Source organism: Hippopotamus amphibius, chromosome 16 (assembly GCF_030028045.1).
Source record: "Hippopotamus amphibius kiboko isolate mHipAmp2 chromosome 16, mHipAmp2.hap2, whole genome shotgun sequence".
Taxonomy (NCBI): Eukaryota; Metazoa; Chordata; class Mammalia; order Artiodactyla; family Hippopotamidae; genus Hippopotamus; species Hippopotamus amphibius.
This window is the reverse complement of record NC_080201.1, coordinates 17,724,701-17,747,670: the sequence shown is the minus strand read 5'-3', so window position 1 is coordinate 17,747,670 and position 22,970 is coordinate 17,724,701. Positions and strand designations below refer to the sequence as shown.

Sequence of the window (22,970 nt, the reverse complement as noted above, 5' to 3'; positions counted from 1 at the left end):
TCGCAACTGGAGAGAGCCCATGTGTAGTAATGAAGACCTAACACAGCCAAAAATAAATAAAATTAATTAATTAAAAAAAAAACCTGTACACAAATGTTCATAGCATCATTACTCATAATAGCCAAAATGGGGAAACAACTGAGATGTCTGTCAACTGACGAATGGATTAACGAAGGTGATATATTCATAGAATGGAACATTTTTCATCCATAAAAAGGAATAGAGTTCCATAGAATGGAACATTTTTCATCCATAAAAAGGATACATATTTCAACATAGATGAATACTTTTTAATTATGTTTTTAATTTTTAAAGAAGCTAGACACAAACCACCCATTATATGATTCCATTTAAATGAAATGTTCAGAATAGGCAAATTCATGGACACAGAAAGTAGATGAGTGGTTGCTAGGGGCTGGGGCTGGGGACTTGGGAGTGGCTGATAGTGGGAACTGGGTTTCTTTCTGAGGTAAGGAAAATGTTCTGGAATTAGGTAGTGGTGATGGTTGTACAATTGTGTGAATATACTAAAGACCACCAAATTGTCCATTTTAAGAGAGTGCATTTTAATAGCATGTGAATTATATTTCAATAATTAAAAAAATTTTATTCCACATTTCTTATTTCTTTTCTGTGTCGGTAAATTAAACATTTTAGAGTAACTTTTTAAAATTTAGTTTGTTATGAAATGGTTCAAACAAACCAGCAATTATGAAGAATAAACCTACCACTCAGCTTAAAAAATTACACGTTACCAATTCAGTTGAAATCCTCCATCAACCCTTCCCTGATCACACTTCCCTTGTTCACCCCTGCTTGGGGAACCACTACCCTGAATTTGTATTTATTATTCCTTAAGCTGTTTTTAGTATTGTGCATGATTTGAAATTTTATTTGACTGGCATTGTAATATATCTAACTTTAATCCACTCATTTCCACTGCCAGGTATGATTCCATTTTGTGACTATATCACCATTTATTTGCTTATTCTTCTCTTGATAGATATAGGAGCTGTTTCCAGGGAGTTTTGTCTGTGTCTTAGGTGCATTGAGGTTTTAGTTAGCAGTTAGTTCTGTTATTACTGGTGTGGTTGAACTTCTTTTTTGTCTTTTGGTTCATTCATATTTTCTCTTCTTTAACTTGCTGGTTCATATATTTTACCCATTTTTATAATTGAGTTATTTGCCTCTTTAAAATAGTTTTAGAATAAATCTTTTTTTTTTTATAAAACAGGCTTATTGAAGTATGCTTTATAGATCAAAAAGTAATGTTTTAAGTATATGATTCAGGGATTTTTCAGTAAATTTACAGAGTTGTGACGCTATCACCGCAATACACTTTCAGAGCATTTCCATCACCCCAGAAAGCTCCCTCGTGCCTGTTTATAGTCACTCCTCATTCCCACCCCTAATCCCCAAGCAACTGCTGGTCTGCTATGTATCTCTGTGGATTTGCCTCTTGTGGATGTTTTATGTGAGGGAGTCATGCAGTATGTGTTCTTCTGTGACTGGCTTATCCCTCTGAGCATCATGTTCACCTAGGTTGTTGCATGTATCAATATTTTGTCCTTTTTATTGTAAGTAATATTTCATTTTATGGATATATATGATATTTTGTTTATTTGTCATCAGTTGATGGACGTTTGGATGTAGAGTAAATCTTTTTTTAGACAACTTTATAAGATATATTTTATATACTGTAGTGTACATTTACCCTTTTACAGTGTGCAAATCAATGGCTTTTTAGTATGTTCACAGATTTGTGCAGCTGTCATCAGTTAATTTTAGGACATTTCATTAGCCTGAAAGAAACCCACACCACTCCCCACTTCCCAGCCCTAGGCAGCCACTAATCTACTTTCTATCTCTATAGATTAGCCTGTTCTGAACATTGCGTATAACTGGAATCATACAATATGTAGTCTTTTGTGATTAGCTTCTTTCACCTAACGTGATGCTTTAGAGGTTCATCTCTGTTGTAGCATGAAGCAGTACTTCGCTCCTTTTTATTGCTGAAGAGTATTCTGTTGTAGGTATTTGGTTTATACAGTCACCATATGATGGATATTTGGGTTGTTTCTACATTTTGGCTATTATGAATAATGCTGCTATAGACTGTCGTGTACAAGTTACTCACGTACATGTGTTTTCATTTCTCCTGGGTATATACCAGGGCGTGGAATTGCTGGATCATATGGTAACTCTGTTTAAACATTTGAGGTACCATCAGATCATTTTCCAAAGTGGCTGCACCATTTTACATTGCCCCCAGCAGTATGTGAGGGTGTAAAGTAAATCTTTTTTTTTTAAAGCTCTTTATTGGAATATAATTGCTTTACACTGCTGTGCCAATTTTTGAGGTACACCAAAGTGAATCAGCTGTATTTACACACATATCCCCACCCTCCCGAGACTCCCTCCCTCCCTCTCTATCCTGGCCCTCTAAGTCATCACCCATCATCGAGTTTATCTCCTTATGTTATGCAGGAACTTCCCACGAGCTATCTAGTTTACATTTGGTGGTGTATATATGTCCAAGCTACTCTCTCACTTCATCCCAGCTTCTCCTTTGCCCTCCCCCCCAACCCTGTGTAAATCATGTTCTTTCAGATAAGAAGGCAGATGCTTTTGTTTTGGTTTGGTTTAAGCTTTATGTATGATACGAATAAGTTTGTAGATATAAACGCATGCTGCTTAAAAATTCAGAATCATTCTCTGTAATACTCAGTTTTTACTAAACTTAGGTGTTCACTACTCTTTTATTTAATTTTGCTGTTAAAAATACCAGAGTATACCCTTTACAATGTTGACCTGGCACACAAGTATAGAATTAAGTTGTTTATAGATAAAACAAGACATGATGACTTAGTGGCTATAATGCTATTTTTACTTTTTAATGCCTCATTTAGAGTCTTGTGAAAAGAAAGTTCTTATATCCTGTTCTACCTGTTGGTAGGCAAGGACTTTTCAGATAATATGAAGACAAGAAATTATACAGAGCAGTCTAGAAAGCAAACATTCTGAATTAGAGAATAAGGCCCAAATAACTTTTAGAAAGATTATCTTCAGTCATTTTCCATCAAAGAAATCACGATGAAAATTGTACAGTAGCCAGATGTGGAATGTGCTATTGTAAATAGCTGTGTAACATAGCCAGTGTGTGGAAGAGCCAGACTTGAAAGTGGTGGCAGGGGTAGGACTAATTTTAAGTAAACTTTGGTACAAATCCCTCAGAGTGTTCAGTAGAAGTCAATAAATTGTTTTTAGGAGAAAAAGAAAGCAAAACATCTTGCCATGTCTCCTATTCTACCCCCCCCCCCCCCCCAATAAGGCGGGAAAAACTCTCACAGTTCAGTGAACAGTTTAGTGAATTAACCTCCTGGAGAGACAAGCAAAACATTAGTTTGCTGTAGACACTTGATTATGCACAAGGACTGGGACTGCCTTGAAAGCAGGAAGGGGTGCAGAAGGGTAATTATTCTCTCTACAAGGTTTTGGCAGCTCAGCTGCAGAGGGAAAACAGAGGAAATGTGTATGTTGGAGGAAAGTGGTAAACACTGTGTAAAATTTAGCAACAAAGAGTATGTTGTCTTTATTAACTTTCTGCTAATACTAAATTATAGAGTACAGCTCAAAGGCAGGAAATAAGGAAAACATCTGGGATGATTGAATTGGTCCAGCAACTCACTCAGTAACAAGGGGGTACAAGAGGGTGTTTTAATTTTAGAGAGGCCTTTGGGAACACTTCCAGCTCTGGTTCTCTCTCCCCACCCCCACCCCCCACCCCCCTACGCCTTTGCTTTCCTTTTTAACAGATTTATTGAGCCGGAACTCACATACCACACGATTCACCCATTTAGGTGCTCAGTTCAGTTTGTGTGTGTGTGTGTGTGTGTGTGTGTGTGTGTGTGTGTGTGTGTGTGTGTTTTAATGTATTTTATTTTTTTAATTTATTGGCTGCATTGGGTCTTTGTTGTTGTGCATGGGCTTTCTCTGGTTGTGGCGAACAGGGAGTACTCTTCGCTGCGGTGTGTGGGCTTCTCATTGCCGTGGCTTCTCTTGTTGTGGAGCACAGGCCCTAGGTACGCGAGCTGCAGTAGTTGTGGCACTTGGGCTCATTAGTTGTGGCTCGCGGGCTCTAGAGCACAGGCTAAGTAGTTGTGGTGCATGGGCTTAGTTGCTCTGTGGCATGTAGGATCTTCCTGGACCAGGGATCGAACCCGTGTCCCCTGCATTGGCAGGCAGATTCTTAACCACTGTGCTACCAGGGAAGCCCAGTTCAGTGTTTTTGATATATTCACAGTGTTGTTCAACCATCACTTCAGTCTAATTTTAGAATATTTTTATCCCACCTAAAAGGACTCTGTACCTATTAGCTGTTAGCTTCCATTCTCCCCACGTTGCCCCCAGCCCTAGGCAACCACTAATCTACTTTCTGTCTCTATAGACTTGCCTATTCTGGACATTTTATATAAATGAAGTGATATAATATATGGTCTTTTGTAGTTGGCTCTTCATTGTTTTTAAGATTCATCCATATTATATCATGAAGGAGTACTTCATACCTTTTAATGCCAGATAGTGTTCCGTTGTGTGGTTATACCACATTTTGTTACCTGTTTATCAGCTGGTGGAAATTTGTGTTGTTTCCACATTTTGTCTGTTATGAACATGTTGCTGTGGACATTCATGTACAGGTTTTTGGGTGTATGTATGCTGTCATTTCTCTTGGCTGTATACTTAGGAATGGAATTGCTGGATCGTATAATAACTCTATGTTTAACCGTTTGAGGTACTGCCAGATCATTTTCTAAAGTGGCCGCTCCATTCTACAGTCCCACCAGCAATCTACGAGAATTCCAGTTTATCCAGATTATGGCCAATGCTTGTTATCATGCTTTTTTTAGAAACAGCCTTCGTAGTGGGAGTAAAGTACAATAGTGTCTCATTCTGGCTTTGATTTATGTTTCCCTAATGGCTGATGATGTTGAACAGCCTGTCATGTGCTTATTGGCTATTTGCGTGTCTTCCTTGGAGAAATTTCTATTAAGAACCTTTGCCCATTTTTAAATTGGGTTGTCTTTTTATCATTGGTGGGTTATGGGCTGGGACTCACTCTCACCAACAGCTTTCTCTAAAGAAATCCTCCTCATCAGTCTCCTCTCAGTCTCCACACCTTTGATCTTCTCTACCTGCTTTCTGAATGAGGAGTTTTTATAGTCTTGATCTCATCATTGTCTGGTGTCTTACTTTGGAGTTTTAAGTCTGTTTTATCTTGGTGCTTGACTTGACATTTCCAAGTTAATGTCCCAGGTCACCTGTGTTAATGACAGCTGTCTATCTGGCTGTCCTCAGTCTCAGAGTCAGCTTCATCTTTGCTTTGTACACAGTCCTGATCAGTGGTTATCTGATTTTTAAGACCATAGCAGAATTAGAAGTAGCAAATTAGAAGTTAGTTAGACTAACTAAGGCACAATGACAAGAGCAGAGAGGACCAAGAAAGGAGATAGAAGAAATACCCCCAAAGGGCATAATCAGTTGAAAAGCAAAGTATGTTGGGGCTGGTGTGTTCAGTGTACTTTGTTTAAGAATGCAGGGATTGCATATAATTCATTTTAGAAATATTTCCTTCCAAAATTGTTAAAATATGAATACATTTTGGTAGTTAAGGAATAAACTCTTAGCTCTCTGAATGAAAATTTTGTGGCAGGAACAATGACAAGGGAAGGCCTTTTGCACTTGCATCCTTCACATACAGCAGGGGGTGGAGCAGTGTGGCTCTGGTGGGCCAGGCGGAAAGTTCTCAGTAGTACAGTTATATGTACAGGTGCTGGTCAAAGCGAAATAAAAACTTGGCATAGCCACTTGTACTTCATCTGCATAAATAATTCTCATCATTTCTATGTGTGTACCTTATTTTTGGTAAAATTATTTAAGCCAAAAAGGACATATGCCACTCAAATAGCTTTTAGTCCAGTGGCTTCCCATTCTGTCTCCTTCTGCCTCTGTGTGTCGGGGAAATCTCTAGAATGTTTGTATTCTTTTGTCCTCCCTGATGTGAGAGGGATTCATGTTTTTTTCTTTGCCTGCAGAGGTGTAGAGAGGCCCAGGTTGCAAAGAGATTGGTTCTGGGTAGGGCAGGGTAAAAGAATTCCAATTCTTTCTGATTTGGACGTTTTCTTGCTCTTAAGAGACCTGGCCAGAATCCGATACTGCGGGTAGAGGGATGTTGCCTTTTAGTATTCCTCACAGTAGCTGCCCGAGATCCCTAAAGGCAGAAGAAATTTTAGAATAGGAAAGGCTAGAAGTTACCTAATTAGTTTATTTTCTACATTCTCATTTCCATTTTATCTCTCTGTTTCCAGGTTTAGGAAATCTTGACTTTAATTATCCAAATCTTTTTTTTCCCCATCTAATCTTATTGGATTTCTAATTAAAGTTTCTCTGTCAGATTGACCAGTTGACTCCTCCTTCTGAATTTTTAATTATTTGTGTAGAGTAAACTAGAATAATACAATCTTAGAGCTGGAAGGAACTTTAGAAATAATTTAGTATAATCTTTCATTTTTTTTAATAGACTTTATTTTTTAGAGCAGTTTTAGGTTCACAGAAAAATTGAGTGGAAAGTACAGAGAGTTCCCAGGTATTCTCTGCCCCCACATGTGTACAGCCTCTCCCACTGTCAACATCCCGCACCGGATGGTGTATTTGTCACGGTTGATGAACCTATACTGACATGTCAATATCACCGTAAGTCCATCGTTTACATTAAGGTTCACCTTTGATGTGGTACATTCTTTGGGTTTTGACAAATTAATCCCTCATTTTACAGTAGAGGAAACAAAATCCAAAAGATTGTGAAGTGACTTCTCCCAAATCTTACTAGTGAGTGGCAGAGCTGGTCCTGGGACCGATATTTCCTTCTCTCTCTCTCTCTTTCACTCTCTTTCTTTGTTTGGAAAAGATAATATTTGCACATGGTACAAATTTAATAAGTGCCAGAGGCTCTATAGTGAAAAGTTAGTCTCCCTCTCACCTGTGGACCCTCCCTAAAGGCAATCATTCTTTCTGGATGTTTCCATCTCCTGTTGAATTGTGACCTTGAATAACAAGCAAAGGACTAAAAAGCATCCTTCAAGGATGTGGGAGATTCAAGCATCAGATTTTCTAAATGCTGCAGTTCAGATTCTGTGGTATAGTGTGGTGAAAAGCACCTGGCTTTTTGAGTCAGATGGACCTAGATTGGAATTTGGCTCCAGGGTTGACTATCCATGTGACTTTAGGTGACTTAAATTTGGCACTGGAGGGCTTCCCTGGTGGTGCAGTGGTTGAGAATCTGCCTAGCAATGCAGGGGATACGGGTTCTAGCCCTGGTCTGGGAAGATCCCACATGCCGCAGAGCAACTAAGCCCATGTGCCACAACTACTGAGCCTGTGCTCTAGAGCCTGTGAGCCACAACTACTGAGCCCACATGCCACAACTACTGAAGCCCACGCACCTAGAGCCCGTGCTCCACAGCAAGAGTAACTACCGCAGTAAGAAGCCTGCCCATGCAGTGAAGAGTAACCCCTGCTCCCTGCAACCTCAGAAAATCCACACGCAGCAATGAAGACACAACACAGCCAATAAACAGACAAACAAACAAATAAGTAAATAAATAAAAAGAAACGAGAGAAAATTAAAAAAAAATTGGCACTTGATGTGCTGGGTGGATGAATAAGGTAACTTTCGGTAGGCTCATTGCATTATTTAAAAGGTGCTCAAAAAACTGTCAGTTCCTTTTTGGTTCAGGTAGACTCTTTTTTAAAAAGACTATATTATATTATATTATGCATTATGCTCTGAAAGCACGCATAGTACGAAATACTGTATTAAATAACTTGCCTGGTTCTTTTGCTTCTCATAAGTCTTGATTAAACTCAGTAGGTGCTTTAGAAGTTTTGGAACACTGCTATCCGAAGGATCACTGTGATATTTTAGAAGACAGCATTTTACTAGTTTAATCTTTAACGGGGGTAAAATCAAGTTCCAGCCTGTACTGAATTTCAGTGTTAGGATTTTGTCGGCTTGATTCTGAATAGGCTCATCATATTTGTATTTCCATACACGTACATCCCTGCAGAAGATAAGGCCATAAATTAAAACTGTTCCACTTACAGTAACATCAACAAGAATAAAATATTTAGGAATAAATTTAACATTTGCACATGGCTGTATATTTTACAAAATATTTTAACATGAATTATCTTAATCAGTCCTTATGCTAAAAGCTTAACTCTTATGTTATACATGAGGAAAGTGGGACCTAGAGAGGTTTAAATGTCTTATCCCTGTTCGTTCACTTAATATGTGGATTTGGGCGACCAACATAGGTGGCAGAAACAAAGCTCACACCCCTGTTTCCTGATTGCTGGCTTCCCCGTGCTTGTTCAGCTGCTCTGCAGTGTTCCTAAGGGATGTGTTTGACAATGTGGTGGAAGTCTATGAAATGAGCACATTTTTGTTTTGCTTAGAAACAGAAACACATATTTATTCTTAGTACTTTTGACCATTTTGATTCTTTTGAGTTTTCCCTTTCTTCTTAAATTCAAATTTCCAGTCAATCTTTCCAGAGAAACTGAGTCCTCCAGACATTGAAGATAGATGATGAACAAGCCAATATAATAAAATCAAACCTTCTATTCCGTCTACTCTGCCTTCCATGGCTGAAGTTCTATGATTCTTTTCAGTTCATTTGCATTGATTGATAGCTTCTAGCTACAGCATTTTTGTTTTAAAGAACAAATGAAAATAGAGAGGGCATTGTAACTTCCCCACAAAAATAGAACTTTTGAGAAAGTAAACAGAAGTTAATCTGCTTTGTTCATTCATTCTTTGATTCAGTCACCAAAAAATGTACCGAGTACCTACTGAATGCCATTCTGCTCGGTTTTCAAATATAGAAATGACTAAGAGCCAGACATTACCTTCAAGAAACTCCCAGTCATGCAAACAAAGAGTTACAGTAGAGTGTGATTTATAGTGAAGAGTACCCAGAAACATGCCTTTCTTACTCGTTAGAGCAGCAGTCCTCTAAGTTTAAATGAAGGGTTATGAGGCTTAACCACAGACGCCTCTTCTCCGGGCTGGATCTGTAATAGAAAGCCAAGATGCATTCATAAATGAATGTGGAAATCCCCAGAAAGGAACAAGGAAATCCCTAGGCTGCCAGTGGGGTCATCGGTACCCATCTGTCTCCTTGTCTAATCTTTTCTGAGCCATTTTGGTCTTCCTAGATCTGTATTGGCCTCTTATTTTGCCCCTCAGCCCGGTCCTACACATTTATACTGGAAAAGCCACAGGTAGTTATAGAAATTCCACTTTTCTTCAAAGCACCATTTTACCTACTCTCAGAGAGTCTTTTCCACACCAAAGAATTAAAAAAATACCTTGGGAGTCTGTCTGTCCCTTCCCTGCCTCAGCTTTCCCATCTCTTGGTATTTTATTTGGTGATCCCTAGTCATACCGATACCTCAAGTAACCTAGAGGTACCAGAAAACCTTTCAGCTACACAGGATTTCGTCTTTAGAACATTAACTTCAGAACTGATGGAACAGAGAGCATGTGAGGAAGGTTAGAAATTTGGTACATATTGGTCAAGTTAGAGATTCATCGTTTCAGAAATTTTGGTGTGGGAAGGGACAGTTCATTTGTTTCAACTTGTCTTACCTCTTAATGGCTGAGGTACCAGGAAAGCATAGAAGACCATGAGCAAGCTGGCAGTCAAGTCAAAGAATGCTGGATTAGGTAGGAAAGAGTTTCAAAGCTTGATTAATCCAATCTCTTTACTTTCCAGATAAGGAAACTAAGACTTGGAGAAATCAACTGATTTGTGTTAGGTCTCTCAACTGGTCGATGGAAGTATTTACAAATAACTCTGTGTGAAACGTACCCAACAGTTACACTGCTAAACAAGGGAAACTTCCAAATAACATGGAACATCTTTCTCACAGGCAGCAATAATATATCAAGTATTATATTGTGTTTCAGAACTTGAATCTCTACCCCACTTTGCCTCCTATGAGCAGGGAAGACCCCTGACACAGAAGCACAGTCCAAGGAAATTCCACAGTTGGGTGTTAGGCACAGAGCGAGGCAGTTGGGCCCTCCCCTCAGTGGGGGAGGAACGACTTACCTATTGTGCCTTCATTGCGTCTCCAGTCGGTACTGTCACCAGCCCAGTGTGCAGGAGACTGGGAGGAACTGGCCCCAACAGTTTTTTCCCTGTGTGGTGTGACTTCATTGGAAGGATTCTTTTTTTCTAGGGCATTTGGTACTTGTCAGCGCTGGCAGCAAGAGATCACAGTGCAGCAATGACTGAATCAGTCCAGCCTCCCATGTCTCTGTATTGTTTTAATTAATTAATTTGTTTTTTAAATACTCATTTATTTAGGCTGCACTGGGTCTTCGTTGTGGCACGTGAGATCTTTGTTGTGCCATGTGGGTTCCTTAGTTGCAGCATGCGGACTTTTAGTTGCGGCATGCGTGCGGGATCTAGTTCCCCAACCAGGGAGCGAACCCAGGCCCGCTGCATTGGGAGAGCAGAGTCTTACCCACAGGACCACCAGGGAAGTCCCCAGTGTCCCTTTATGGGTCACTAAACTCCAGATGCAAGTCAGTGATGTGGGGTATCCACATTAAGGGAAAAGTGACCCGATTCCACTTTGAGCGTAATCAGTAGTGGGTAATGTTAGATGTCAGGTGCAGACCAAACTGTTAACCTGCATGCGGGTTTAGTGTGAGGCAAGAGATTAGAAGGAGGGGGTTGTCATTGGCTACACTGTGACCCTGGAGATCTACCAGAAGACTTGGTAGGAAGGGGCTGTGTTAGACTCAGGAGGAGGAAGAGGAGGCTGTGCAGAAGCGCTGTCCATGGTGCCACTGGGACCCTCAGCCCTACTTTGCAGAGGTCGCAGGAATAGGGTCGTTAATAGCCTGACAAGCTGGGATCCACTGATTCTGAGGGGCTACAGCAGGGATAAAGTTGGTATGGGTTAGGGATTGAAGAAATAAAAATATCGCTATGTACCGGAGGAGGTTAGTATTGGAAGGCCATGGGGTACATGCTTTGCCCTTTTTTACATTGTGGTAAAATGTACATAACATAAAATTAACATTTTAACCATGTTAAAGTGTATAATTCAATGGCATTCCCAGTGTTGCACAGTCATCATCACCATTGTGTAGTTCCAGAACTTTTTAATCATCCCAAGTGGAAACCCCATACCCATTAAGCATTCAGGCCCCATCCCTCCTCCCTTCAACCCCAGCAATTGCTGGTCTGATTTCCATCTCTATGGATTGTGTGTGGGTTTTATGTCAGACAGACCTGGGTTCATCCAGGCCCTGCCATTTACTGAGTCTACCTTTACTCAACTAACTTTGCTTCTCTGAGCCTCAGTTTTCCAGTTTTAGTTTTTACTTTTATTATTTTTTAAAATATTTTTATTTATTTTGGCTGTGTTGGTTCTTAGTTGTGACATGCAGGATCTTAGTTGTGGCATGCCTGAGGGATCTAGTTTCCCAGCCAGGGATTGAACCCAGACCCCCTGCATTGGAAACACGGAGTCTTACCTGCAGGACCAGCAGGGAAGTCCCAGTTTTCCAGTTTTAGAATGAAAATAAAATACTTATCTTGCAAGACTTGTGAGAATTGATGGTATGTTAAATGTTTAGCTGAATACCTGGTTCATTCTTTTTTTTTTTTATAAATTTATTTATTTATTTTATTGGCTGTGTTGGTGCTGTGTGCGGGCTTTCTTTTTAGTTGTCGTGAGTGGGGGCTACTCTTCATTGTGGTGTGTGGGCTTCTCATTGCCGTGGCTTCTCTTGTTGCGGAGCACGGGCTCTAGGCGTGTGGGCTTCAGTAGTTGCAGCACATGGGCTCAATAGTTGTGGCTCACGGGCTCTAAAGCCCAGGCTCAATAGTTGTGGCACACGGGCTTAGTTGCTCTGCGGCATGTGGGATCTTCCTGGAGCAGGGATCGAACCCGTGTCCCCTGCTTTGGCAGGCGGATTCTCAACCACTGCGCCACCTAGGAAGCCCTACCTGGTTCATTCTTGAGTGGACATGCAATGAATGGTAGTTATTGTTTGCTTTATAAAAGCAATAACAGTGGGGTTCCTTTAAATTGTATACTACTGTGTTTCAACTGCTTATTCACCAAAAATTTGGGTAATACAACTTAATCATCTACTGTTACAAGTGCTGAAGTAGGGAACTTGACTTTGGCATTCTAGGCTAAAGCGGTCAGAGATAACTATATGTTCAAGGATTGATTATATGTTAAAGCTCTAAAATGCTTTTGTAATTTATAGGAGAAAAGTCATTAATGGTGATTAGATGCTTAATGAATATTTGAGTTAGAGAATGAATGAATGAATGAATGAACAGTTGAAGAGTAAAATAATATAGCAGGCCTATGGAAGAGGTAGAACTTAAGCTGGGTCAATTTAGTAAGTATCACTACCTGTCTTTCCTCTATAAAATGCAATCTGGTCATTAGGATGCTGAGCAACCCATAAGGTAGATAAAAGAACTGGATTTTTTAAAAAAATAAATTTATTTATTTATTTATTTATTTGCTGTGTTGGGTCTTCATTGCTGCACATGGGCTTTCTGTAGTTGCGGAGAGCAGGGGCTGCTCTTTGTTGCGGTGTACAGTCTTCTCATTGCAGTGGCTTCTCTTGTTGTGGAGCACGGGCTCTAGGCGCGTAGGCCCAGTAGTTGTGGTGCTCGGGCTTAGTTGCTCTGCGGCATGTGGGATCTTCCCGGACCAGGGCTCAAACCCGTGGCCCCTGTATTAGCAGGTGGATTTGTAACCACTGCGCCACCAGGGAAGCCCAAGGACTGGATTTTGATGATTGTTTTCAGATGGCCACTCCAAAACTTTTGGACAATAGATACACTTCCATTAAGGACCTTTAAAGAGAAGTAGATTGGGGCTCAGTGCAAGGAGGAACTTTTTTTAATGTGTTATTTTTTAACTAATTGATCAATTTAGGTTGCACTGGGTCTTAGTTGCGGCTCTCAGGGTCTTCGTTGCAGCATGTGGGATCTTTTAGTTGCGGCATTCGGAATTTTTAGTTGCAGCAGGTATGTGGGATCTAGTTCCCCAACCAGGGAGTGAACCCTGGGCTCCTTGCATTGGGAGCATGAATTCTTACCCACTGGACTACCAGGGAAGTCCCCAAAGAGGAATTTTAACTATTAATGTTGGAAGGGAGGTGACCATCCTGTGTGTGTCAAGTAGAGGCTATTCAAGTTCTTTGAGATCTCATAGAGGAAACTCATTGATCGGTTTGAGTCAAAGGAGACTTTATCTCTAAATCTTTCCCCCTTGGGAAAAAAAAAGTCCTCCTTTCTCTATTCTAATCTGTGAATTTAATGGGTAATTAGTTGATGACTTGATAAGACTTATTCTTAATTTCTCCCCCTTTCCACATGCTCCTCCCCTCATCACTCCCTATCCCTTTAACTTGTTTTATTTTTCTTCCTAGAATTTGTCACTATCTGATATTATATAGTTATTGTTTATTTTCTGTCCCCTCACTAGAATGTATGCTCCTTTGAAGCAGATAATTTGTTTCCCACTGTATCCACAGAACCACAACTGTGTCTAGCACACTACTGGCACTCAGTAAACATATGCTGAACCTTTACATAAAAATGAATAACATATATGTATGAACAGTTGTGCAGTTTTTTTCTATTCCTTGTAAGAAAATACAAAAAAGTATAAGAGAATTTTTTTAAAAATTGGAGTTTATCAACAACAGCATATGCCTCTGAGAAATGTGCTTGATTTGATTCATGTTAAAGTTTGAAGTGCTTTGGCCCAGTAAATAATAGAGATTTGGCTTCATTTATTTTTTTGCTTTTTGTACTAAAGAAGCTGGTAAGGAAGGATGGCTCCACAGGGATTACTTCTGGGAACACACAATCCAGAGCCAAACAATAGGCCCTTATGTTATCTGGGGGGATCTTTTTCTTACCTCCTGTAATTGGTGATATCATATTTCGGCCTGCATATCATTTCTGAGCACTGCCATGCAATGCACCTTGCTTAGCTGCGCTTATGGAGATTAGATCATGCACAGGAAGCTGGCTCCTTCGTTATCAGGCTCCACAGAGGACTTGGGAGGCTTAAGCAGTGTGAAAAATTAGGGTTGATTTTAAGGGACAGGGTTCTCTGGAAAAGCACAGAGATTTTTCCAGCTTGTGCCTGCATGACCTTTAGTTTCCCATAAACATTGATTTCTACCTCAATCCTCTTTCTACAAATTAGGGCCTCTTGAACTTTCCCTTTCCTCATCCTTTAAAATAGGTCTGCTAATATGCTAATACAGACTTTGTGAAATAGTTAAAATTTCAACGAGCTAACTCTTTAAAGACTCTAACATAGTGCCTGGAAGATAAAAATCCTAGCATAGTTCCTGGAACACATATTAAGCATGTAATCATTGTCAGATCCTCTTTCTTCTTCTTTTACTATTATTACTGTCTACACCATCAGGTTTTAGTTCATTTATTAGAACAGAATTGCATTTTAAAATGCTATTGTGTTTATGCGGAATGTAGAAAAAGGGTATAAATCAACCGGTTTGCAAGGCAGAAATAGAGACACAGATGTAGAGAACAAACACATGGATACCAAGTGGGGAAAGCGGGGGGGGGGGGGCGGGGGGATGAATTGGGAGATTGAGATTGCCATATATACATTACTAATAAGAAAAAAAAATCAAATTGTACACTTTAAATGTATGCAGTTTATTGTCTGTCAATTGTATCGCAATAAAAGTTCCAAAGAAAAAAAATCCTATTGTGTTTGATTGGAGTTTTGAATAGCATTTTGGCACTTCCGAAGATACTTTAAATTATCCACCTTGTATAATAATATTATTATTATTGGTTTGCTTGTTTTTATTCTTCCTGTTAGATCACAAGCAATGAGAGAGAACAATTTTTGTTCACCTTCATATTCACTACCAGTGTCTAGAACAGTACATTGATTCCAGTAGTTATTCAGAAGAGTTTGTTGAATCCTTTTTGAAAGGTACAAATAAAACATTTCACATAGTTATTGTTAATAAATACCAGCATTGTCACACCCTTAACCCTGTAAAGCCAGTGCAGATCTAGGTGCACATTCATTGAACTGGAGGGAATAAGACATGCCCATGTGGCAGTTAGGTCTTAAGAATAACAAATCTTGGGACTTCCCTGGTGGTCCAGTGGTTAAGACTCTGTGCTCTCAACACAGGGGTCCTGGATTCGATCCCTGGTCAAGGAACTGGATCCCAGGAGCCGCAACTAAGACCTGGCACAGCCAAAAAAAATTTTAAAAAAAAGGAACAACAAATCTAGAACAAGCTATGTTTTGTTTTGCTTTGTTTTCTTTCAAATCTCGTGTCAAGCTTTTCTGTTTGATGGTAATTGCTTGTTAGTTCCCAATACCAGGGCCTTTAGCCTAAGATAATTAATGTATAGGTGAATACTAGATGAGGGGACTCCGAGATAGTCAGAAGTCAGAAAGGAAGGGGTCAGAAAACGGGTTTGCCTACCGGGTTCACCTGGCAGTTCTCCAGGCTGCACGCATGGAGGGGCAAGGCTCCCTTTTGTCTCCCTGTGGTTCAGCCTGTCTGCCAATCCAGATGCTTTCCTTAGGCTTAGAGCTAAAATTGTTCACCTCAGGGCTTCCTAGGTGGCGCAGTGGTTAAGAATCCGCCTGCCAATGCAGAGGTCATGGGTTCGATCCCAGCTCCAGGAAGATCCCACATGCCGCGGAGCAACTAAGCCCGTGTGCCAAAAAAAGAAAAAAAAAAAAAAAAAAAATTGTTCACCTCAGGGCTGGAGTGTTGCCTAAGATAAGCCTCCAAGCCCTGCTAATACATGGATGGTGTTTGATTCCCATTCCTCCGGCCTTGCATTCATTGTACCATCATTTCCTTTTCCCTAGGTGTACGTGGTCGGAAATGAACCTTCAACAGTCTTGGTGGATTCCCTGCTTCCTGTCCTGGGAGTGCTCTTTTCTCTCTACTGTTTTACCAAGCAGAGTGTGTCTCACATAAGGTAAACAATCTAGAGAACTTTATAGTTTGTAAACAATGAATTCTTTCTTGCATGTTGTTCTTATTTTAAATATGACTTATGCCACTTAGTAATTTTTTTTTTCAAAGTCAGGAAAACATTTGACAATCCTCTAGAAAAGAAAGAGCGCATCGCAGATTGCACAGGATTGGATCTAGTTTTTAGAATGACTTTCCTCAGCCTCTGTCTCAGACATCAGAGATGAGATCTCCATATACACGTATGAACATGCCACTGTTTGATCAGTGAGAAATACTGGAATTACATGTCTAGGGAGGAGGAAATAGAGGTTGGATCATAAATACCTTGTGAGCCATTAGAAGGCAAGTTGGGGAAATCTGGATCTGAATGTGGCACTCTGTCGTTTAGGCTTGGATTAGGTGTTAGTGCTGTACAGTGTTGTTGAGAATGAAGGGATTCCTTCACCATCCAGAAAATAATCTTTTGTATTGTAATTTAAGTAGGACTCATTTTGTATCAGCTCTATTTTCACAGTGATTCATGTTTGTTTCTTCTTCCTTATAAGACTTCATTTGGAAGATTGGGATTGACATATACACACTACTGTATGTAAAATAGATAACTAATATGGACCTACTGTATAGTGCAGGGGATACTCTGTAATGGCCTATATGGGAAAAGAATCTAAAAAAGAGTGGATATATGTATAACTGATGCAGTTTGCTGTACACCTGAAACTAACACAACATTGTAAATCAACTATACTCCAATAAAAATTTTTTTAAAAGAGGCTTTATATCCTTTCTAAAGCCCTAGAGAATTCTGATTTTTGGTATTTGGAAATACCCCACATGTAATCTCTTACACAGTAGCAGCACCTTCTTCACAGGTTATTATGAAGGCTGTGCATCCAAGTGTTTAGCACTGTCCCTGGCAAATCATAAGCTCAATAAACGGTTGCTATCATCATCATCATTAAGTGATAAAGCACCCAGTCTTGCATATTATTCGAAGCTTACATATTGCCTTTGACTCTCTTTTGGTCACGAAGCCTACAGCCGTGAGGGAAGTGACAAGAGAAAGTGCAATGGAAGATGCAGGCTATAAATAAATATGTGAATTTGGCTTCCAAAGATCATTCCCATAATAACTCTTGTTTTAGTTTTGCAACCCGAGTCCTCACAGCTCTATCATGTCCTCATCAGAGAGTGAGAAGGAAGAAGCAAACGTTTATTCCATTCCTGTCCCAGTTGATTGGCACAGATAAGAGGGGATAAGGAATCAGCAAGAACTTGGTGTGCTGTGTCTTGGTCACCAGGTATTGGTCCTATTGATTGTAGATGGTTTGATCATTGGAAACTCTTCTTTCACAGTTCCTGATCCAGAGGCAGTAAGTGCACTTGGAATTTAAAAAAAACCGTGTGGGGCCAATGTATCATATCAGGGCTACTTTTACATCCAGAGATTAGTCAGTCACTCATGGAATTTCAGGATATTTGCATTCTGAAATTCACAGGAAGCACAGTTTCCACTCCTGCACTGCAGTAGTGCTAGGTGATTCTGCCAGCGTTTAGAATGCATGGAGCCTGACAGTCATTCTTTCTTTTTTCATGTTAGCTTCTTAGATGTGTAGAGTGAGATGACAAGCTCATTTATAACTGCTTTTTTCTGCCAGGTCACTTTGCCAAGAGATCTTATTATGGATGCTGGGGAAACTGGAGAGGAAGAAGGCAATTGCTAGCCTGAAAGGATTTGCAGGGTTGGACAAATCTGTGCCCTCTCTCCATTCTCTGTGCCACTTTAGAGCTGCCACTCGAGGTGGCATTATGGTTACCATCAAAGAGGCCATTTGGTGAGTCCACCCATCCTTTGCTGTCTCTCTTCAGATTTAATTGTACCTGAAAGGCCGTTCTGTGACTTGTCCACTAAGGGGCGCTGATAAAAAGGAAACCAGAAACTCAAACAGCTGAGGTGCTGTTATTTATTGATAGGTCCCTAAGTGAAATGCGAGCCTTAAGTGATCCTCCGGGTTTTTCCTAGATGCTAGTTAATAGGTGCAATCTACTGGAGCCTCACAGCTCTGCATCATAACAAGCCCACTTACTTCACCAAGTCTTGCCAGTGAATCAGAGTAAAAGGCAGACACATGTTCACCCTCAACACCATAATAATCCAGTTCTCTTTCTGACACTCAACATGCTATATGTGTGTTCAGAGTCAGACTTAATCCTAAGGGAAATTGTCTCAAAGCTCTCTTTTAAGGTAACTTAATGATGGGGGTTTGTTTCTCCTTAAGGGTTGTTTAAAAAGGTGGCTGACAAATGTTAGTGGAATGGATAATTTATTTGTCCTACGTCTCACAAGTGTATTTTAAATTATTTCCATTTTCTAGGTGATATGTGTGGATGTTATTACCTACAAACATAAGTTCTTGTTGATCAGGGTCCATGTAATATTTAACTGGTGGCAGCTATTCTACTCAGCTGTCACATCACATTCAAAGTGCTGTTATTTGTTAAAGTGTTTAAATTTAACTGTTTTTTTTTTATTCATGGTCAACTTGGTTGAGTTTTAGAATACTTATTCAATATGATAGCCTTCTGGAAAATAGGAAAAAACGCACTGATTGCAGACAGCATTATCGGTACAAACTCAAGCTACTAATTTACTGAGAGTTGTTGAGCATCCGTGGGTTTTGCGGTTACAACTATGCCCCCAAACTGAAGGAGCTTACCATTTTTTGGCATGTTTATTTAAAAACACTTCAAAACAGTTTAGCCTGGGATCAGTTTAGTGACTAGATAGAGAATTTTATAGTGTTTGAATTATCAGCAGTTAAAACTTATTGCTGTCTTAAGTCTTTAGTGCAAATATGTCAAAATCAACAGTTCTTATTGAAACTATAATTTGTCTTCTTGGTAGTAAAAAAAAGTGAATAGGCAGTGATTGAATGAATCTCCATCCACTGCCAGAAGCAATGGAGCCTTAACCTGGGCTCTCTAAATGGACTTCTCAGAATCTGTAATCCCCTTAAAATTATACACAAGAAATTTTTTAATATGAAAATGTGGATTCTTTGCTGAAAATAGGATCCGTAGCTTTCATTAGATATTGAAGACACTCCTTGTCTCCAAGAAGTTGACGCTATACCAGAGAAATGTGTGTGTGTGTGTGTGTGATTTTATGATTTGTTCTAAAGATCCAGCTCATGGTGTTAGTCCTCCAAGGGCAAGGTCCGTATCACCACCTGGTCTTTGTCACCACTTACCTTTCAGTCTACCATTCTGCCCAGCAGCACCAGTTACCAATAAGAAGTTTGATTAAAGAAACTAAAAGAGCAGCTTAGATTTCATGATCTTTGGATCCAGAATTTTTACTTTTCTAGCACTAAATATAACTATTTGGAACTGATTCTTTCATTGAAATTTTAAGAATGAATAAAACAATAATGCTTCTTCAGGTAATTGTCATGTCTTTTTTAAAAGGGATATTTGAATACAGCACTTCATTTTGACAGTGGGGATGGTTCACAGACGCTTAGAAGCTATTTCAGCTTTTCTTCTAACATAAGATGTGGTGGAAAAACATGACTGATCTGAAGGACTCTGGAAGAGTCTAGGAAAATATAAGAAGTAATCCTAAGCACAATTTCAAGGTTATTCATTTACTAAAAGAGTGTAAAGGCTATGTTATTAGTGAACTGGCAGATTGGGACATACTGCCCAGTGAGATGATTTGCCAATTTAACTTTAATAATTGTATTTTTGATTAAATGGAGCAGCATCTGTCATTTTTTCCTCAGTTTAATCTGAAAGAAATTTTATTCTTTCATCACAAAAGTAATAACATGTTCTTTGTATAATACAAAAAAGCATAAAGAAGAAAACAAAAATCAACCACTATCCTAATCACTGTTTACATTATTTTAGTGTTTTGTTTTCTAGTGTATCTTCTTACCTTTATATTTATTTACATGATATAGCATAAGAATATTGTATCTTGGCTTCTTCACTTATCTGATGAATGAAAACTAAAAGCCTTAGTACTTCATGAGAATTTTCCTGAAACTTTTCGCAGAAATCATAGCACTGCTTTTGATAACTTAGCCACATTTTATTACTTGGAAATTTGGTCTACTCAGTTTTCTGAACCTTCATGCATTTTCATAACTAATTGGTTTGTTGAGGTTGACTGATTCTCTTCCTGTGAAGATCCTGTCTTAGTGGTTCATTGAAAAAAGGTCCAAGTTCCTTTGAATGGCATCCAAGGCTGTCTGCGATCTGGACTTACATTTCAGCCTTTTCTTTCTCTTTTCTTCAGAAACCAGAATATCTGCATAAACTATACTTTAGTTCCTCCTTGCTTTTGCAACTTATTGAAATAATAGTAATTCTTCAACATCCATCTTAAAGTGAATCTTTTCCCCATTTGAGGAAATGACTGTGTAGGACATGATAGCCTAGCTTCTGAGAATAAATACTTTTCAGCATGGAGAAACAGGAAAAATAATTTAAACAAATTTTCGAGCTCTTTATAATGATTTACGATATGGAAATAACATGTTACTTTAGAAGATTATTAATGGGGTTTCCAAAAAAATTATATCTCTGGATGATAATCTTACCCTGCATTGCAGTGACGAAGATGAAGATGAAGCCCTGTACCAGAAGGTGTCCTCAGAGCAGTGCCAGGTAGAGCACCTGGGGGATTTGCTGTCCCACTGCCAGGAATGTGGTTTGGCAGGAGACTTCTTCATCTTCTGCTTGAAGGTAAGAACTATGTATAGTTCATGGTCAGCTTTATTCTAGGATAGTACCAGGAGTCCCTTTGAATTTTCAAGGCAGTCATAATTTTAGGTCCTAAAATTAGGTCTTAATTTAGGAGAAATAGAGGACATAAGGGTAATTTATTTTTTGGTAGCCTTTGGTTTGGTCAAAAAGAAATTTACCTTCAGCAGCACGCATATGATCACACTGCTTTCCAAGGTAATCTGCTCTGAAATTTTAGAGATGGCCAAAGCAGAGCTATTGATCTATGAAAGGGTTAATCTTTGCTCTGTGTTGACAGTAAGAATTCTTTTGAAGTTAATAGTAGGTTTTACAGCTATGGAGTAATCCCTTATCCTTTCTGACTGTTGTTTTGTCAGGTATTTGCAAAGGAGATTTAGCAGTGCTGCCTCTCTCATTTCGTTTTGTAGCCACTTGAAACCTTTTCCGGGTTTGTTTCTTAGCCTGGTGGTTGTGCTTCCTTTTGCCCTAATCTCCTGACAGTAGTTTAAGGTTGGTGTGGCTGTGGGAGAGTGCAAGGAGGGACTCGGGGTTAACGTTCCTAGAACTGGAGTGGGGGATACTTTTTAGATGTTTCTCACCTCCCACGTTCACATTCATCCCCCTGCCCAGCCACTCACTGTAAATAACGTTCTGATAAGATACACTCGTAATTGGGTAGTTTCTTTGAAATTTGTTTAAAAAACAAAAGGTCAAAGGGCTTCGCTCTAAGTACTTCTCCCTTCGTACTATTGACATGTTGGACTGGGTAAGTTTTTCTTGGGGTGGGGCTTCCTGTCTATCGTAGGATGTTTAGCAGCATCCCAGACCTCCACTCACTAGACGTCTGTGTCACCTCCCAATTATGACAAGCAAAAATGTCCCTAGACGTTGCCAAGTGCCCCCTGGGGAGCAAAATTGCCCAGAAACGTTTGGGGACCACTGCTCTAAACTGTCAGTTACTATGGTAAAGCTTTAATTGTTAAGGAACCTAAGGTTTTTCCTTTTCCAAGGAAATTTGCAGTGTGAAAGCTAGAGAAAAGCTTACAAAACCCACAGTAATGAATTATCTGTTAGTAGAAGTTTAGTTCTAAATATCTTAGGGAAAAATAGGTCTGGTGCTGAAAACATCTAATAGTCTTTAGAAAGGGTTTGGCATTGTTATGTGCCCTCAGTTCAAGGGAAGCTAGAGTTAGAGATCATCAAAATAGTCATAAAGTAAGTAGTCTGTCAAACTAGTTCTTTGTGTGTATGTATGTTTTTTATTATGAAGTTTAAAATTTTCATATACCTGGTATCATGACATATGTATTATTTTGCAACTTACATCTTTCATTCAACTGTGTTTTTGAGATCACTCTGTACCGATATCCATATAGGTCTAGTTCATGTATTTCAACTGCTGCAGTATGATAAATACATCACAGTTTATGCATTCTCTTATTGCTGGACATGTAAGTTGTTTCCAGTTTTTGGCTATTGTACATAATGCTGTAATGAACACAGACTGGCTCTCAGTATACACATTTCAAACAGAATTTTCCAGCTGTTTTTGAAGTCCTTATTTCTACAGGATTTTTCTTCACTTTTTCTTTTCTCCCACACTGATAGGAGTTGACTCACGTGGCTGTGGAAAATGGAGCAGAGTTAAAAACAAAGCCCTTCTCCAGCCAAAGCCTCTTGGAATTGGAGCAGCACCAGACTCTGCTTGTGGAAGGTCAGGAGCAGAAGCTGCGGGTCCTCCAGCTGATGGCTGTTCTGTGTGAGAGAACGTCTGAGCAGATATTCACAAACATCACCCAGGTCAGCAGCGGCCGCATTCCCGTTCCCAGCCGGGTGGTATTTGTTTACTTTGGTTTCTCTCATTCTTTCTCCTAAATGTTCAAAGAAATGTTACTCGGAGTGTGGTTTGATGACACCTGCATCAGTGTTACCAGGAATTCAGGTTAAACGTAAGTTACTGAACCCACACCAGGCTAAGAGAATCAGTACTTTCATAGGTCCTGAGAATTAACAGGCTCCTCAGGTGATTCTCATGCACATAAAACTGAGAACTATTTAAAATATTTATATATCACAGTGGTTTTCAACTTTTGGTGCAAAAAAAATTGTC

At 39.5% G+C, this 22,970-nt stretch overlaps 1 protein-coding gene across 1 annotated transcript in view; it reads left to right on the top strand.

The window, feature by feature from the left end:
* The window catches only part of TANGO6 (transport and golgi organization 6 homolog), a 172,143-nt gene that overhangs the window by 30,656 nt on the left and 118,517 nt on the right, over positions 1-22,970 (top strand). Inside the window, exons 8-11 of the mRNA XM_057711664.1 lie at positions 16,000-16,112; positions 17,767-17,943; positions 20,728-20,860; positions 22,469-22,660. Of these exons, the coding sequence (XP_057567647.1) occupies positions 16,000-16,112; positions 17,767-17,943; positions 20,728-20,860; positions 22,469-22,660 (615 nt within the window). The remainder of the gene's footprint in view (positions 1-15,999; positions 16,113-17,766; positions 17,944-20,727; positions 20,861-22,468; positions 22,661-22,970) is intronic.